Here is a 19094-nt window from a genome sequence, read left to right on the forward strand (position 1 = left end):
ATTTAGTTACTTTACTTATTACTTGTTTTTAAAAGTAACCAAGTTAGATTCCAAATAACTTTTTAGTTATTTTCAGCGGCTGCCGACGACACGCCCTCCCTCGATCTCAACATTAAAATAACAACCGGTTTTACCAAGAACTCAGTTCTGTTCGCTGCCTGACCTCCTGCTGAAACATATTTAACCTTTGACCTTCATTCTTCCTTCTTCGTGGTTTTATTGTCAGATTTTTACTATTACTGGTATTATTAGTACGTAGTTGTAGTCTGTCGTTGCAGTATTTATAATTCAGATACTTGGATACTTATTTTCTGTGCTTTTTATTTTCTTCTCTGGGTGTGTTCACAGCCAGGCTCTCTACTCTTTATATCATTGATCCAGAATCTGATGCTAAATAGTCTAAACACTGATGACTGTTTTTAAAAAGGTATGAAATGAATTTCAGTGAGAGTGTGGCTGAGTGTGTGTGTGAGAGAGAGAGTGAGACAAACCAGGGAATCTAAAGAGTGTGAGGTTAAACTCCCCGGCTCACCTTTCCCAAACTCAAAATTCAAGCTGACAATTTCATTTTCAAATATCACTCAGGTAGAAGCTTTTACTTCAGCGTGACGCGTCACATAACTTCCTGTGATTCTGGCGCCGTGGGCCTGTTGCTTCACCCTCACGTTCTCACTGCCTGGATTTATTCACACTGAGCAAACCGGCTCTGACAAATGAGGCCCGCTCTCAGCCTCGCCGCCTCGCCGTCAGGAGGCACCTCGGCCTCATCCGACACTGGAGAGACGGATGAGGCGCTGAACGATGCGAGCTGCTGCAGAGGCCCCGTCCAAAAGACGAGCTGCTGCAGGAGCCGCTGTTATTTTAGCTTCAGTCTGATATTTAAAGCCTGCCAAGGATTTACATACAAGACGAGCGGCACCTGAATTTACAGTCTGTGCTCCGGTAGAGGGTGAGATGTTAGAACCTGGGCCTCAATTTACTGCTCTGCTCTGCTCTGCTCTGCTCTGCTCCTCTGCTCACCTTGTGTTGCTGTCCTTGGTTTAAATGCTGCCTTTAGAATGCTTGTTTGTTTGTTTGTTTTTAAATTGGCACGCTTCACTTTTCTCTTTTCTGAAGCAAAACATTAAATATACGTCACATATCTTCATCTTTTTGTGCATGCATGCATAGAATCTAGAGGGGTTCAGGATGGATAGAAAGAGCACTTTTTATTCACTATTTAAATGTCGTGCAGCTTTATAAATGGACTTTACACCTATGGTGCTCTACAACCGAGTGAGCAGCTCCAAAGTGCTTTACATCGTTAATCACATTCATCCGTTCACACATCAATACAGGCTGCCGCCATGCGGGGGGGGGGCTGTCACTCCATCGGGGGGAATTTGGGGTTCAGTGTCTTGCTCTGGGACACTTGGACAAGTGGAGATTGGAATCGAACCTGCAACCTTCCGATTGCTACCAACCGAGCCATGCCGCTTCATCTACATCGACTTTCTATTAGTTCTTTCTTTTTATTCTGGCACTGGATTTCTTTTCTTTCAATCTGGGAGAAGAGAAGCTTTTATTTGAGAAGGGAGACGTGACATATTAATCTTACCGTATCGTCACTATGAGCAAGGCTCTAAAATCAGATATTGACGTCTGGCTGAAAAAAAACAACAACCCCACAGCATGTGTTTGAATGTGTTTCAGATTTGTGAGTTTATTGCTTATTTTGATTTCCTTTCATTTCTTTTCTATGCTGCCGGCTTGGAGAGTTGATCCCAACCGAAGCTCAGGGTGGAATCGAACCTGTGATCTCTAACTGTGAGGGAGCAGTGTTAACCACTACACCTACTGCCTCTATGTTCTGTGCATAAATCTAGATTTAAGAACTACAATCCCAAGCGAGCACAAAAAGTGTTCTGGAGACATCAAACGTAGGGTTTGGGAATAGTGTTTTTTTGTTTGTTTTTTTAATTCAATGAGGAAATACATCTTTTTTTTAAATTATTTTCTTTGATCAGAACAGGAACAACAAATGACGTACAAAAATATAAAGAGAATTATGAAGTGCCTCGATGCCACATATACAACAGGAAAAAAATATTTTACAGTAACAAAATCAAGTGTTAGAAAACACAAAAGTATCTCACATGAAACCCGCCAAGGTACAAAAACAACAACAACAAAAAAAATACAACAAAAGTAATGATAATAACCTGACGCCCGTCCACTTCCTGTCGTCGTTCTCTGACGTCTCGCTGACCATCGACACCTTACCAGAGTCCATCTTCTTAGAAACTTCAGTTTTATATCAAACCATCTTCTTCAACTTCCTCATCGGTATATATATATATATATATATATATATATGTATATATATATATATGTCCTTTTATTTAAAATGTTTTTTAAAGAGCAGATCATTTCTATCTCTTTACTGCTGCTCTCTCTCCTTCCCTCATCGCCTCTCGATGTCGCTCTGCCTCTCCTTTCCTCTTCTGAACACAACAAGATCCCAACTTAAACTCAGAAATACACATTTGCGACGAAATAAAACGAATTTGGGAGAAAATGTTTGAGGGTCAGGGTTTGACGTGTCTCGTTGCCTCATTCAATAATCTCTGGTGCTTTTCATTGAGCTGCTGTTAAGTGTATTTATGCACAACATGAAGGTAAAATAAAACTATTTAGACTTTAGATTATTATTTTATAAAAAAGCTGCAGATGATTCAGGTTTGATTTATTGTCTAAAAATTAAAAAAAGATACTTCATGTCAACATGTGTTATATTCTATTGCTGGCATAATGAAAGTCTCTACTTGTGAAGACATTCCTCGGGGTTTTGTTGACGCAGCGTCGGGTCGAGTTCCTTCACGTACAGACTGAGATGCTCGGACAGAAAACCAAAGAAAAAGGCGGATTCAGCGGGAAGTTTGGTGTTAAAGTCTCTCACGGAGAAGTGAACGGGCGCCGAGTTTGTTCCTCACTGAGACGCTGTGACAGAGCAGAGCTACATACTTCCTCCTCATTGTCTACTCTTAATCCCCCCGATGAGAAAACCTGCACATCGTGCAATGATTCCCCGCCGTTCACCGTCAGCTAAAGAACAACCTGGTCTCAAAGCGTCCACACAGTAAAACCTGCCCGTCCGTCCTTTTCTCACAACCGCTGGTTTGGCTGCTTCTCCCTTCAGAGCTCGATGTGAAACAACTGCAAACACGCCACAGTCTTTCTTAACCTCGTGGCCATTTTAGAGAAAAGACCAGATTAGAAGCAATCTGTGTGCGGTTGTGAGGCAACAAGAAAAAAAAGAAAAGGTTGTTAACTGGTGACCTGCAGCTCAAAAGGGAGAAAATGCTGGTTAAAGTTGAATATTTCATTTCAATTCCTCACTTTTTAGTGCATTTTATTCCCCGTCATCTTTTAATCTGTCTTTTTCTCTTCACATCAAATCCATCAAGCTGCAGTTTGAACCTGTACAAACTGTAAATTACTGTGTGTGTGTGTGTGTGTGTGTATGTGTGTGTGGGGATAAACTCTTCTTTGGTCCAATTTATTTTCAGATGCAGGACTGAAATCCCCCCCCCCCCCATCACGTATCGAAAACAAGTGCAATAAAGCCATATTTAGAAGCTTTGCATTGGTTTGTCTGGGTTTGTTTTTGTTTTTTAGCGCTGAGACTCTTTTCTCGTCCACACACGGACGTGAGCGGTCCGATGGTTACCTTAGCCGCAGTGACGGACAGCGAAGGCCGCCAGTTTGTCGGCTGTTGTATTAAATAAGACATTTTAACTGTTGAGGTGCAGCTTTGAACTGCCCCAGGACAAAACGACTGCAACAGTAGAAAATCTAAATACACTCGGGTCAAAGGTCAACAAATGGTTCCCAGAGTTTCCTCTCTGGGCCATTAAAGATGAGAAAGAGTTTTTTTTTTTGTTGTTTTTTTGTTTTTTTTGGAGCTCCAGGCGTTAACTTTAAGTATTTCCCTCTCAGCAAGGAGTTCATTGTCCTCGAAACAAGTGAACAAACAGAGCAAAGCAAAGAGGGCCCCTCTGCCCTGCGCTCTACAGGTCCTCGGTGTAGAGGATGCAGGGACTCGTGTCGTCGCTGGACTCCAGCTGCACCGTGGAGACGAACCAGCGGCGGGACCCCGTGGCGTTGTAGGTGAGCGTGGTGCGGTAAGTGTTCTTGGCGTGTTTGGGGTAGATGATGGTGGTGCTCTGGTAGCTGACGGGCCTCTGCCGCGGCTCCAGGTACACCTGGCTCTTGTAGCTCCTCCAGGTGCAGTTCCTCACCGCCACCACCGTCTCGCTGAAGGACGTCGGCGTGGGCACGGGCGCGCAGAACACCCGGTCCTGGTAATGCTTGTCGGAGTCGTACTTGACCTCGGAGTTGCACCTGAAGGGCGAGAGGATGTCGGTTATAAGAGCCTCATGTGAGCCCGATCCAAAACAATCGCCACATGGCGAGCTATAAATAACTATACTGAGAAGTACATGAGTACACAGCTAAAAGTTTCTATTCACAATGAAGCTTGTCGCTTCCCAACACAGGATTTCTGTTAACTGACGGGCCGATTCTGCCTCGCCAACTGTATGTATGTAACCCTCCCCTTCCGTTTTAGTGCGAACACTAGGTGGCAGTGTTGAGCAGAAAAACAAAACAACAAAAAAAAAAACCCGTGAAACAATGCTTGTTGTAACTCTTACTTGATCTCCTGCTCTGGTTTGGGGTTGACCTCGATGCTCTCTCCGAAGAAGACGGGGTGCATGCGGGTCTTGGGGTCCGTTCCCGTGGAGTTGAGCAGCAGGTAGGGCAGCTGTGCAAACGGAGAAACACAACAACAGTGTCACATAAACACCCACAGACTGCCGCGCTGTTTGTAAGCAGCCTGCCAACGTGTCCGTTCAAGGAATTCCAGTAAAAGAAAAGTTCTCAGCATGGTTGAGGTTGTGTGGGGAGGTGGGGGTGGGGAGGTGGGGGTGCAGTCCAAATTAAAAACACTGCAGACCCCACCCTCTCCAGGAAAAACACATGGAGTGGCCTCGTCAGTGGCGGGGCGAGTACTACAACAGGAATCACAGCTGTCGAGGCAACACTTCCATTTTAATTCAGATAATTACGCGCCGGCCAAACGAAGTGTTAGTGGTGAATCTCTTACTCACAAGCTTTCACTGTGGATCAGGCTGGTTAGAGACGCGTGACCCAGACATCTCCACCGTGTGTGTGTGTGTGTGTGTGTGTGTGTGTGTGTGTGTGTGTGTGTGTGTGTGTGTGTGTGTGTGTGTGTGTGTGTGTGTATGCTGAAAATAGACTTACAGAAATTCATTTGCAGAAAGCAGAGCTGCCGGAGGGAAGACGAGGCAGTTTGAAAATGTTAACGAGGTGATAGTGAAGGATTTTCTGTTTTGTCTGGCCGCCCTCACCAGAAGGTCGGAGGTCCAGCTTAAGCAGCAGCTTCAGATACTCGCTGCTTTGTTCCTCCTTTCTTTCCCCTCAAGCGACACAAGATCTTTTTTTCATAATGAAAAAGTAAAGGAAGTGTTTCCCCCGATGTCTGAAAGACGAGGCAACGAAAACACACACCCTCAACACCAGAGGTGTAATAATCCCACCATCCACCGTTAACCCTTCACGGCTCAAATAACCACATGGTCACTTCCATTACTAACTATTAGGAATCAATAACACGCATCACTTTTACTAAGGCACTGTTCCCATGAGGTGATTGAGATGAAAGAGAGATTGGAAGCTTGTGATAAAACATCCAGTGAGATTTTTAAACTTTTCTTTTGTTATTACAAATAACTGAGCTGATTTTGGAAAGTCACAAAAGTAACATACACCTTGAAATATTCTTAAAAACCCTTAAAGTAATGAAATTTAGAATATTGAATGACTTTAAAGAGGAAGTCCTGGTCATTTTTCACTACTTATTTCTATTCTTATTCATGTTGCACTGCCAGATAGAACTTCAAGTCATTTTCATTCAATGTTTCCATCATCAGAATTACAGAGATTGTGATCTCCAGGATTAAAATCCTTCAATAACTTAATGATGAACTATTTTCTGTCATATGTAATAACTACACATTTACTAAATGGATTCTTTTGAGAAGCTTTTCGCTCATTTTGTCTTACTTATTTACTGAATCCAATTATAACAACAGCCAGTAATAGTAACATCTTATTATTTTTTTAATATATAAAAAAGCATACTCCCATCAGTACTCTAAAGTACTCCTAGGAATAATAGTACTCCCTTTTAGAAACAAACCCAGCTTGAAGTTGCTGCATTCAGTGGCTCCTCATTCAAGACATACATGAATAATGTTCCAACCCTTCAGGTGTGAGGAGCTGGGACTATCTCTGGGACGGATGAGACGACAGTGTTCGTGCGGCCTGATAACAATCAAACCTTTTCAAAACAACCAAGCAGCTGCTGGAGATCAGATCAGTCTGCATGTTCGAGGCGTGAAGACAAATAGTGGATTCTTCTGCAGTCTCTCTAACCATTACTTTCACAGCCGTTTAATCCACCGATTGTGTTTTTAATTTATTAATAACCTGTTACAAATAGACAAACATGCCGTCCTGGCTGTTGACCTCAGCTGCTCCAAAAGACCAAAAACAAATGTTTAACTCGACGTGAGACAAACATGTGAAGCAGGTCTGTTAGATGTGACACGTTTCTGCCCCCGGTGGAGCCATAAGAGGGCAACAACCAGGCCGGACCTCTGATACTGTGCCTTGTTTTCTTTGCAGGTATCTGTCCAGCCTGAATTGGCCCCTCAGCCAAAACTTGGCTCCTTCTCACGTTACAGCAGGGAGGCTGTCACATGCTGCGGTCCGACTGCACATGCCACTAACAGGGGACGAGCAAGAGCAGGCCAAGGGCACCGCAGATCACTGAGCGGAGCTCGTCTTACCTCCAGCCTGCGACCATCGCCACATACTGACTCAACGGGGCGGCGGCACTGAACTTACACAGCTGCTAGTTTTTTATTTATCTTTTTTTGTTTTTTTTAACCCTACAGTTCCAGCAGGATCTTCTTTTCCTGCTGCTGGTACTTTTGACCTGGAAACACTGGAGCAGAATGTGATTGTCTTTCCTCTGCTGCTCCGGCATGGAGAGCATTCCAGGTATTTTCTCCACGATGTGCTCTGGAGACGTCTGCAAAGCAAACACTCGTGAATGGAAGGGGAGGTCACCTCCAGGCTGCAGGCACACGCAGCATAAATGCCCCCCCCCCCCTCGGAAGCACATTTCCACCCAGAAAGAAACGGAGTCGCAGCTGAGAAAACCACACCATGTACAATGCACAATGCAGAGCTACGGTGAAGAGCGCCAACACAAACAGGGATTTCCAAGCACCGGCTGTCTGGTGCCGCAAAGCCTTTGACTTTACATCCTGTTTGCATGGATGTTCCTGTGAGCGCCAGTGTCCCACAGCGAGGTGCATTTGGAAAAAGTCATGAGACCTGTCCTTCTTGTCCTTCCGTCTAATCCACCTTCAGCTGAGCCGCCTCCTTCAACATGTACACCCCCCTCCCAAAATATTCACTATCACATGACCACACGCATATTTCTATGCACGTAATCTTTTCTGCATTTACAAAGATGCAGGCATGAGAATACTCATCCTGCTTCTGCATACATCTGAACCAAGACAGACTGTCTGAGCATTTATGTGCGTTTAATATAGACGGTAGGGAGTCATCAAGCACTTATGCAATGATACTGCAACCGCTTTAACAAGCCCCTGCACCTCAAATAGAACTTGAGGATTGTTCTTAGGTGGCACACAAAAACAACACAAAAATAGATTTCTGAAGAAGAACGACATGCATGGCTCCCCTCGTTCTGCAAGCACCAGAGGCCCGAAGACGGCGCATCAACCCAGAGCAGCCTCCATCGGGAAACCACAGAGCAGAAGACTCCTACTAATCCAGACCTCCAGAGGATTAGAGGATCTCACTCTCTCTCTCTCTACGTTTCTGCTACAGGCCTCAGCAAATCAATGTCACGCAACTCCCAGGATGCAACACGGCATTTCTGACACTTTAAAATCCACCCTGGCCTGCTCAGACATGTTTTTGAGACTTTTGTAAGTGGGAGTGACCAGGAAATGATTCCTAATCAAATGGGGCTTGTCACGTATGACAGACAGGTCAAAGCAGGATGTCTCATTAAATGCGTTTGTCTTTTAAATTACAAGAAAAATGCTGTCATTATCCTAAATTTTAAATTCCACTCAAACGGCTCTCATCGTATTATTTGTGCATGACTGTCTTCAGCTCATTGAGGGTTCGTTTGACCTTAAGGTGCTTTTGAGTATCTGAACAGTCAAATGTAGAACAGTTCCTTCATACTGCAAGGTCTTTCACCCCGGAGGCGTAAACTACATCTGATGCAAAGAAGAGTTTAGGATTTCCTGGAAATAAGAGGAAGTCAAAAACTGAGACTCCATGTGAACTCATTGCTTTTCTATGAGATCTAAATAGAAATTGTTGAACAATATCCTACATAGAAACAGTCAGATACTTTTCATTCTGCTTCACTTCACTGCAGCTAAAAGATGTTAATGTATTTTTAAGATAAAGTGATATTCATTTACAATCAGCTGATCACATTTGCACTTGTGCACCTTTATTTACACACTTAATGACTGCCGATTGTAGCTACGTATCTCTGTTAATGTTTACAGATTGAACAGGATACAAGAAAAAACATGCTGTGAATTCTGGGCAAATATCAGTCAGTCCGGTCACTCGGTACCTTCAAATCTAAAAGGGTAACAGGTCTAAAGGCTGCATGTGAGCAGCGTCACTGCTGCACAATGCTCCACATTTTAAAGGGAAATCAATTGGGGAAGTACCGGTTTAATATATAACCAGGTAATCCATTCAAACAGGACACAAGAGGTCACAGATATGAGGTCTAATTTTCACGTTTTAAACCGTTTAAAAGTCTCTGCGGCCCAACATTGGCTGCTGTATACGACTTGGTGGTGAGTTTCTTGACATTGAGTAAGCCTTACACAAACCTTTTCATAAGCTTCGCCCATGCAGAAAGAAACCTGATCACACTTGTCATCCCTCTCGGTGTACACACCTTCACTCGGACACATGCTACTGAAACGACTGCACTCATATGACTGACATTTCGCCTGGAGCCCCTGGAATCTTGGAAAGGACCCCTGGGAGTCCCTGGACCCCATTTTGGAAACCCATCTGGGCCCAGCAACTCACTGACCTTTAATAACACACTGTAGTAAGAGTCCCGCAGATGCCCCGGAGATAAAAAGAATTAATTTGACTGTATTTTTTATTTTTTTTTAAGGGGAGGCCAGGAGCATCTTATGCATGAGTGCAACATCAGTTTACAACTGAGGAATTCCGGACAGAGGAGCAGACAGAGAGCTTCCAGATGTTTGTGAGGGGAACTGATGTGAGTTCTGTTTCTGCCCAAACTCTAAAATGCTTTCAGATTTTCTGTTTCTCTCCCAGCAGCGTCATTATTTGCCTATTTAATTCTTCTTCTTTTTTTTTTTTCCTCCTTTCTTAACTCCGTCAATAAAACCAAACTCTGGACATAACACAGACCTCGCCAATTTGTTTGAAATAATACAATAAATGTCACGTTTCTTACCAGCTTGCCTTCTCTGCTTTCCTTTTTATAATATCCATGATGGCTTTCGACGGGCGTCGTGCAGCTGCCGGAGCGCGACTCGATCAGACCCGGGGAGAGGGAGCAGAAGGGCGGACTCGGACTGGGGGGCAAACCCGAATCCGGGCTGTCGAGCAGCCCTTCCCGGTTCTTTCCTTTCAGGCTATCATCCATCGCTTGTAAGTGTAGGTGCCCCACCATTTCTGGGATGGCTCAAATCAAAAAAACACCCCTGGCCAAGTGGCACTGACAGGTTTTTCGGTGTCGGAGCGCGTCCGAGCCGCTGCGCGCTCCTGCGTCTTGGAGGAAACAAATCCTGAGTGAGATCTCTTGAAGAAGACCCCCTGCAAGTGGACAACAGAGGAAAACTGTCACCGAACTGTGTGCAAATCAAACCCCGAACTCACACAAAGTGGCATCAACCGGCTCTTAACGTTTGGCTTTACTGTACCTGTGCGTCCTGATGGATCCACTTTGACCCAGAAATATATTCCAAATGTGCCGCCAAGGTGCCGAAGACACACTTTAAACTTCACTCCGACGCGAGATATTTCCAATTCCTAAGTTCAAACCACTGAGTCAAAACCGTAGTAGTAGAAAGTCACACAAAAAAACAAAACCTCGACCGTGCGTCTGGCACCGATCTGGATGAGCGCTGCTCTGCGCCTCCGCTCAGAGCTTCAGTGTGTGTGAGTGCGCGTGTGTGTGTCTGTGTGTGTGCGGCTCTGCGGAGAGCTCCCTCTTAATGATCCTGCCAGGCTTTTTTTTTTTTTCGCACCTGGATCCAGTCCAGCCCCTCATGATCTGGATCACTTCCATGTACAACCGGCAGGGGCGAGCGCGGCCTCCTCGCGCCTGCTGTACTGCTCAGTCTGGCTGCATGTTGTTCAGCAACACTGCTGATGTGCCTTTAAGCAGATCGTTGGACACGTCCCTTGCTGGCATTATTATCTTTTTAACATTAATTTTTTTTGGGGTGTACAAGCAGGGAACCAACGCGTTATTGTTTAACAAACAATAACACCAGTTGAGCATAATGAATTATTTTTTATTATTTGCATGTCAATCATTAATTACATCATAATAATACATATAAAAATGAATATATTTATGCTGTAAATATTTGCTCATACTACAGTAAGTTCATTCAGAAATCATCAACATTCTTTGTTACTCACATGACAGAATGTTGGTGTCTCTTTCTCAAGATGTGTCACGTTGAATCTATTTATTCGATAGATTTGTTGGCTCTTGGTTTAAACTTATGAGTGGCAATAGTTTTTCTTAGAAAGTAACCTGCTGCAACTTCCTCTATCAGGTAAAACAGGTACTCAGAATACAGTAAATGCACATTCATGGATGTTTCCTTACTTTACGAACACATTGTTTGAACTCAGGATGAAAAGTTTTTGAAGGATCACCTTGTAAGTTTCTCTCTCTAGCGCCACGTAAAGGACCATATTGGTCTTTTCAATCTTTTTTTTTGTTTTTGTGACCTGGTCTGTCCCATCGAGGCCAGAAACTTCAGAAGTGGACTGAACAAGACAGCAGCTGGAAAACCGATGAAAAGTCCGACAATGGATAAAACCGTTGCTCAAAAAAGAGACTGCGAGAGAAATCAAAGAGATCTGACATTTGTTTTAACGTCAAAACGAATCATTGTTATCATGAAGCAGCAGAGGAAGTCACACTGACAAACAAAAGGGAGAAACAGATTTTCATGAAGTTACATAAATGTTCCTGATCGCTGTAGGTACAGTTCGTGCTCGATCGGTTCGTCTCTTCCTCTCCCAGCCCGTTCTGGTTCCATGTGGCTGTGGCCTGTGGGGGCATCTTCTACAGCATGGCTACAAATATTATGAAAAACAAACAGTTCAAGTTAAGTGAGCAGAAACTGAGAGTGTTTACGGGTAGACTACAGGTGTACAATGTTGTATCATCTCTATAACAATGTGCCTAATTTAACATTCAGAATGTTAATCAGAACTCATTTAATACAAGTCGGCAGCTCATGTCACTCAGAAATCCCTTTACAGTGGATCAACTTTCCCCCAAATAAGCCCAAAGGTATCCAGACGTCTTTCAGATTCACTGTTCTTGTTGACTGATGCTGGTTTTCATTTAATTACAGCCAAGAAATCAACAGTCAGCTCTTTGTTGAGCAACTCTGAAAATATTTAGTCAGTAAACGGATGATTAAAGGATTGCTAAGGTTATTTTTCATGAGATCTGTCTGTAACTATCCTGCCTGGTGTATTTCAGGACTGGGTGGAGATGGGTGGGGACGCTCCATCCACTAGCAACCGGGTGATTTGTGCGCACACACGCACACACACACACACACACACACACACACACACACACACACACACACACACACACACACACACACACACACACACACACACACTGGGGAAGAAGCCGACAACGCAGACCTGAGTGAAGAAACGAGCACGCGGCAGAGAAAGAATTGAATGATGTTTCCCTCCATGTTCGTACGGCAACTCTCACCAACAGCAGCTCTGCCAAAAGGGAAATCAGAGTATAAATAAGAGCCGGTGCAGAGCGGCACACACTCCCTGCCCGCTTTGAGTGGCTGATTGTATCTTTGATGGTCCAGCAGCTCTCCATGGTGATTACCACAGATTGCCAGGAACTCATGCGTGAGGCTTTTTATTTAAAATTTTTTTGGTTTCAGTTCTCATAAAACCTCTGATAACTCTGTTTGCCTTTGTTGTCTGGAAGATAAACTTAATGGCAGGCCTCTTAAGCTTGTGCAGCTGTAATCTTGCTCGCCGAGGATTGTTTTCCCCTCCTCTCTGTTATTGTTTGGAAGCCGCAGCAGGAAGCCGCGGAGCAAAGTTTTTCACCGCCGTTCCCCGCGTCAGGTGTGTTTTTGTGCCGTCGTGTGGATCTTAAAGGACCCATCACGCTGATCCTCAGGCATTCGGGGGATCAGTGTGGAGATCTGGTACAGATTAGACGCTGCAACGCAGATGATGAAGCGTGTTTGGTGGGTGTGTAGACATGTCTGTGAGCATGCGGGGCGGAAGAGTTGCTCAATTGCATCCACATTGAAAGAGCTCCCAAAGCAGGGATTTATTTTTTGGGGAGGGTGTTTTACATGTTGTTGGTCCGTTCACACGTTAGTGAGAGTGGAATGCATTAAAGGATCAGTTCACTCAAAGGAAAAATAGTAATAGTCTATTTCCACAGCTTCATTCGTGACATCCAGAAGAGACTTCCAGTGATAATTCTTCTTTTAACACCTCAAACTTATAAGGTTATATTTGGCCCATACATTGGTTTACCACATCATGTGCAAGGCTTTGTTACCAGAGAAAAATTCTGGTTTCTATTTGTTCCTTGGGAAGTTTTAACCAATCACATTTCAGCGGCTTTTGGTTGCACGCTAACAAACAATCTGTGTGGAAAGTCAAAGAGGCAGAATTCATCAGTCGTCATGAAACTCAGGCTAAAATCAAGCTTTTGGTGTTATTATCATGCAGTTAAACCTGTGGCCGCATGCAGTTATTGGTTTATGGATATTATTTGTAATGTTGTCAGACTAATCAATGATGGATGGTAAGATTGATCAACGTATAAACAACAACAACAACAACAACAACAACAACAACAACAACAACAACAGATAGAAGAGCAAAAAAATAGCACATTTTTTTTCTCATTTGTGCCAAAGAGAAAAAATGTCAAAGGGTTAAATGCATAAGTATGAGTTTTCTATCGAGTTATATATCGAGTTTGTGGCTGATGTGTCATTTCTGGCTGCATTATTTGTATTTTATTGTCGGGCCAACGAGTCAAAACTCTCCTGAGATGCCAAATGTATGCGTTTTGTAATCTGTACTTTCAGAAGCCAAATTTACAACCAGTTTGGTACAGCTAATGTCGTTGGGTTTGTTATTAAAGTCGACTTTCAGGGGGTCTGGTTAGACCTTGCATAGGAGTCTCGTGGTTAGCAATCTCACCTCAGTAAAAATTTACCCTGTTCAAGTCCAGGTTGGGCTTGGAGGCCTCTCTGTGCTGACTTGGCATGTTTTTTTTCCCCTCCTGTGCACGCATTGGTTTTTCTCTGGTATTTCAGTTTCCTCCCACAGTCCAAAAACATGCATTTGAGGCTAACTGACGTCTCGAAATTTCACACAGGCGTGATTGTGAGTGCGTGTGTGAATGTTTGTCTCTCTGTGCTTGTCCTGGTGGCCTGTGGAGGGTTCAGCCTGCTCAGCTGGATAAAGCAGTGCAAAAGGCGGATGGACAGTTGGTAGATGGAACTGAGGAATAGGATAAGTTCTGGGCTGAGAAATTAGTTTGTTCTGAGGAAATGTTTAGCCCAGTGGCTATCCAGTGGCTAAACAACTGAAGTATCAGCCATTCTTATGCGAAAGTAAACTAGTATAAAGTCCAGTCCGCTGTGTCAGTGGCTCAGTGTCACATGAGCCGTCTGACAGGCCGTGTTTCATGTTGTACCGACCTCAACTGAAATACCATCAACGTTGATTATATTGGCTGGCAGGTACAAATGTTTGAGGCTCATATCTCAAAATCAGGCTGACAAATGCACAAAACAAAACCACAAAATACTTTGTTTGCTTCGGGTATTTAGTTGAAATAACCACATGAGAAACCAGAGCTGGTAAATATCCTGTTATGGAAAGAAGAATGATAAAAACAGACCAAATATTCACTCACGGTACCGTAGTATGTCCTCAGCCGCACAGCGGTGTAGTAGTTGGCACTCTTAACTCACAAAGACTATTCCAGATTCACTCTGGGTTTGGAAGATTTCTGTGTGGAGTTTGCATGTTCTTCCTGTGCGCAGGTGGATTTTCTCAAGGTAGTTAAAACAGTGAGAAAGTACAAGTGAAATACATAGGCCATATTTTTTTTTTTAATCAATAATGAAGATTACAGTGCGTTTTTGTTTGTTGTTTTACAACTTTTCCCAACATATTCAATGATAATACATCTTTTCTGCTTCTTTTACACCTTGATGTGTCTATATTAACATTTTGTTCACATGAGACGATTTAAAATAAGAATCTCCCCGCTATTCACCAAGTTGGTAATTTTGCTTTTGTTAGTTTTGTGTAAAAAAAGGTGAACCTTCGCTGTGCGCTGGTCACAGCTTTGTACAAACAAGAGAAAAGGTCAAACTCTGACCAAGCCTGCTTAATGTTTTCTCCATGTGCTTCGTACGCTCGGGGAAATGAATTATTCTCTCAAAGTCTTTCATTTCAGACATGGTTTGCCGACAGACCTGCTTTATCCTCCTCATTCATTCAGGAACGTTACTTTGGCACGTGTATATCAAACCTATGACCTCTCAATTATGGATGGGAGACCCGGGACATTGTTGAACAAACACCTTTAGCATTCGGCCCCATTATGGAGGAGCTGATTGAAGAGTCTCGCAATCAGGATTTGGTTTCTGAGAGTTCCGAGATCCCAGGGGGCACTGAGACAGGCTCAGAGGGGGAAGGGATGGCCAAGTTGTCTGCTGATGATTCATTTTCAGTGCTCCATCAACCTTCCCCTCGCAGGGCAGCTTCTCCTCACATCCTGCCACGAACACTCGCAAACACGCACAGACAAAAACAGCCCAACACAAACATGTTTGTATGCATAGATGCAGAACTAACTGGCTCGCTGGCCCAGACATTCCTGATGTGCAGAAATCCCTGGCTCATTCTTGCCGCACTCACACACTCTTGCCAGGCCAGCTGTAGAATATGAGCCGGGAAATGAGGGACGGATGTGCTACAGGTGTGTGTTTGTTTGCACGAGAGTGAGACGAACACACAAACAGAGAGAGGCACTTTCATTTATCCGCCCGATGCATTGTTCGGGTCTGAGTTTTCACCGCGAGGTACTCATACTTCCTGGAGGAGAGCGGCACCATCGTGCACGCCGGCGTGCGCACCTGCCGTCTGGAAAAAGCTTCTCAATGTAAACAAACCACAGAGAGGGAGGCCGCCGCCGCCGGCAGGACGCTTGTTTTGAGCCGGGCGGAGACGTCAGTGTGGTTTCCACACACACACAATGCTCTTCTTCACACTCGCTGCCATGAATCTTCGCCATCTCACAGATAGGTGACCGCTCTCCCATTTGCTTTTCACACAATGCACACATAAACACTAGCTGCTTGTTGGATGGACTCACGTGACCCTGCACCTCCGCTCTGTTCCCCCTTTTCCCAGTCGCCCTTTGAAAGGGAGCTGACTTGATGATGGATGAGTCGGGCAGATTTTAAATATGCCATCCAGACCTCAGAGTTCAATCCATAATGCACCTCAATTCTCTGGAGCCGGCCTACATCTGGTTTTAATGTGTGGAGACGCTGTCTGAATGGAGAAGACAATCCTCACCCTGCATTTCTCTCAATCAAACGCGAGCTTCATCTCCTCCCTTCATTTCTAATCCGTCTCTGTAATGGACGTCATCGATCATTGATCACAACATCACCGGGCAGCTTGAAGTGACACCAGTAATCGCACAGATCACATTACAGTGTCCATTCATATACCTCTTTATTTCCCAGATTTATTCCGATGAGTCCTGCTGGTGTTTTTTCACATTGAAAGCCCTTCTTTCATTTTACATCTGCCCACAGACATTAATAACTTTACAGTGTTTGGGCGCTAAAGTAAGACACTGAAACAAAAACAAAGTCTATCAATAGGAGGTGGTGGTTTGTTTGTGCATAACAGGAAAGTGGGAAATAATTTCTGAAATATGTTGAGGTTAATACTTCCTACATTATTGTCTAATGCCTCAACGTGACACTGTTTGTATATTAACTCTACTTCATGATATATTTTGTAATCTTTTTTTCCGAGTCATTTTTCTCCGGGAGAATCGCCGAACTTCCTTTACAAGCTACTAAAATGGTAGTTTTATTTGAGTATATTTACATTTTAAGTCATGTTGGGTGTTGATGGGTTCAGTGTGGTGGATTCATGTTCATCCACTCTATCTATTCTGTATGCTCTGATCACAGCAGACATGTTTTAATTTTTGGTTTTATTGAGTTACAAAATGAAAGAAATGGGACTTTATTTACCTTTTTATCTTTGTTGGATCTTCTGGTATTGTCAGTGTTCAGATCGCTGATGTGGAAATATGTCCAAACGCTAATAATGCTAATTATCTGGATATTACCACATTCGCACCAAGTTAAACCAAAACATTATTAAAGTTTGCAAATAAGATTTAGCGTGTCTCCTCTTACATCTACATGGTTGCAGCATCTGGAGGGAATATTATTATAAGAGTTTGTAGTTGATGTACAAACTTTAAATTTAGATTTTGGTGTGTTTGGGTCAAATTATCAAGTTTTTTATGGAGACACGTGTGAATGCATTATTGCTTCCGATTTATTTTTTTTGCAATTATTTGGGGGGTAAAGTGTAGAATGTTTATCACAGTGCCAGTTCAAAGTCTTTAGGAATCATTAGTCTACTTGTTGTCCAGGGCTCCGACATAGTTACTTATGAAAAAAAACAAAAAAAACAACAACTAAAAAGGTATTGTGGTGGAAGCCATGCGGTGCAGTGATGGTCGGGGCTGATTAATAGGTACTGTACGTTGCAGAGTGGCGTCTGCGTGACCTCCTTACTGGGACTTCCCTGAGGCTCCACAGCTGTTGGCCTTGCATGCTAGCAGCTCATCTGCTCTCAGCTGTAATCAGTGATTCACCTGCGAGCTGCTTCCTCTGACATTTTCCCTTCCTCGTAACTCTGTGTGAACAGTCAATAGGTAAACACGAAAATGGCTTTGGTTTAATGTGTAACAGTGAGATACGAGGCCGGCCGTGTTTGCCGTCGTGTTCCGCGATACAGATTTCGTGCGTGGCGCCGTTATCTGTCCACGTATCAATCCATAATTCTGCCGGGGCAAATACTGGGGGATATATATTCAAACAAGGAAACGTCATCAGAAAATCGACTGCGTGAGCAGACGGTCAATAGTCAGCCGTTGGTTTACATGTGGTTTGTGCACATGAGTCACACATCTGCCAAACAAATAGCAGCGGGGCAGGAGTGTCTGTGGTATCCACCCTGGGAAAAGAAAAAAAAAAAAACTGTGGGCAAAGATACAAGCTATGCTTTGTCTCAGTGTGCCAATTGTCAGTGTTGTTTATTGACTAAAGATAGGTGTACTGTGGTCACAGGGAGAGCTGGGCTCAGCGGAGGGGGATCAAGTGAGTGAGCCAACAAAGAGAAGGAGAGGTCACAGCGGGGCAGCCAGATAACAGCTGTTTGTGTTTTTTTGTCTCATTCATTCTGTATTCAGACACATCCATCTCCACACCCGCTGCGAAACCCTTCTCCCCGTGCTTTTAAAGTATAAACAAGCCCCACGCCTGGCTCCTGCAACAGCCCTGCCTGTGTTTCCTGCGGTCTTTGCTCAGGCCCGTGGTTTTGGGTTTGAGACTTAGCAGCGCAAGGCATCAAATCAAACGCAGCAATTTGAGCGCCATCTCAACGTGACGGCTGCTCGCCACGGTACCTCAAAATTTATCACCCTGGGATCTTGTGAGGAGTGATTCAGCCCAGGTTGCAGGAGGAACAAACAAGCTGTGTACTTCCTCTGCTGAGACACGGGGATTTACTGTCCAAGACACATGTTCCGCTCTTCTGCCGCCTCGAAGATAGTTCGAACCCCCCCATCTCTGAGTGATTTGTGTCTCGGCCAGAGTTCATGACTTGTCTCCCGCCAGACTGACAGCGCCTCCAGTGCCCTGCCATCAGGGGAGGTTGTGATTCCCATGGTGCTTTGTGTTTGCCTTCTAGCCTGCAGGGATATAATGACAAGCATGGACCACCCATGTCTGCTTTGGCCTGACTGTTATTGAAGAAATTCCCCAAGCTTTAGGGTGTGTGCACGCGCTTGTGCATGAAACCATAAACTCCAGTTTAGATTTTGATGCTTGAAGCATAGCCTGTGTGATGAATTGTTATTCTGAAAAGTTGACATTAGGAATTAAGGTGATGACTCTGTAATAACTGATATATTGTTCTTTGATATTTATAATCTAAGAGTAAAAAGCTATAGACTGTGACTTTTGAACATATCAGGCTCCGTTTCAAGTGGAAACGCAATGTTTTGTCTCAGAAAAGTTCTGCATTTATATGGCAATGTTTTGAAAATGATGTCCGTTTACACGGAAACAGCATAAATGATGAAAACGTTGTAGTTTTCATGCTGGACCACTAGTGGGTGCTGCTGGTTGTGTTTATAATGAAACCCCATGTGAGAAGTGAACAATACACTATAAACATTTACAATAAAGAGCACAAGGACATTCGTATGGACAGACAATGAAGTTGCATTGTTATTACGTTGACTCTCAGCTATAAAACGATCCAGTCCCAGGAGAATATGGACTGGGAGTCACGCCACGCTAGAGGCCACCATT

The 19094-nt window shown here is 43.9% G+C and overlaps 1 protein-coding gene across 1 annotated transcript; it reads right to left on the minus strand.

Annotated features, from left to right (window-relative positions):
- Positions 1-3375: 3375 nt before the first annotated feature.
- Positions 3376-10533, minus strand: rflna (refilin A). Its single transcript, XM_080466740.1, has 4 exons — positions 10107-10533; positions 9638-9999; positions 4695-4804; positions 3376-4383 (listed from the first exon to the last, which is right to left on the minus strand). Exons 2-4 carry the CDS (start codon positions 9854-9856, stop codon positions 4050-4052), a joined length of 663 nt encoding a protein of 220 aa, XP_080322866.1. The 5' UTR covers positions 9857-9999; positions 10107-10533; the 3' UTR covers positions 3376-4049.
- Between the last annotated feature and the right edge of the window lie 8561 nt (positions 10534-19094).

The sequence above is a fragment of the Lipophrys pholis genome (genome assembly GCF_963383615.2).
Source record: "Lipophrys pholis genome assembly, chromosome: 7".
In the NCBI taxonomy this organism is placed as follows: Eukaryota; Metazoa; Chordata; class Actinopteri; order Blenniiformes; family Blenniidae; genus Lipophrys; species Lipophrys pholis.

Bases quoted from the DNA above. Each gene is read 5' to 3' on its own strand.
- rflna (XM_080466740.1), bottom strand. From the start codon at position 9,856: ATGGTGGGGCACCTACACTTACAAGCGATGGATGATAGCCTGAAAGGA. The intron at 4,805-9,637 runs GTAAGAAACGTG...CCGTTTGCACAG, and splicing joins AAAGCAGAGAAGGCAAGCTG to CTGCCCTACCTGCTGCTCAA. The intron at 4,384-4,694 runs GTAAGAGTTACA...CTCGCCCTTCAG, and splicing joins AAACCAGAGCAGGAGATCAA to GTGCAACTCCGAGGTCAAGT.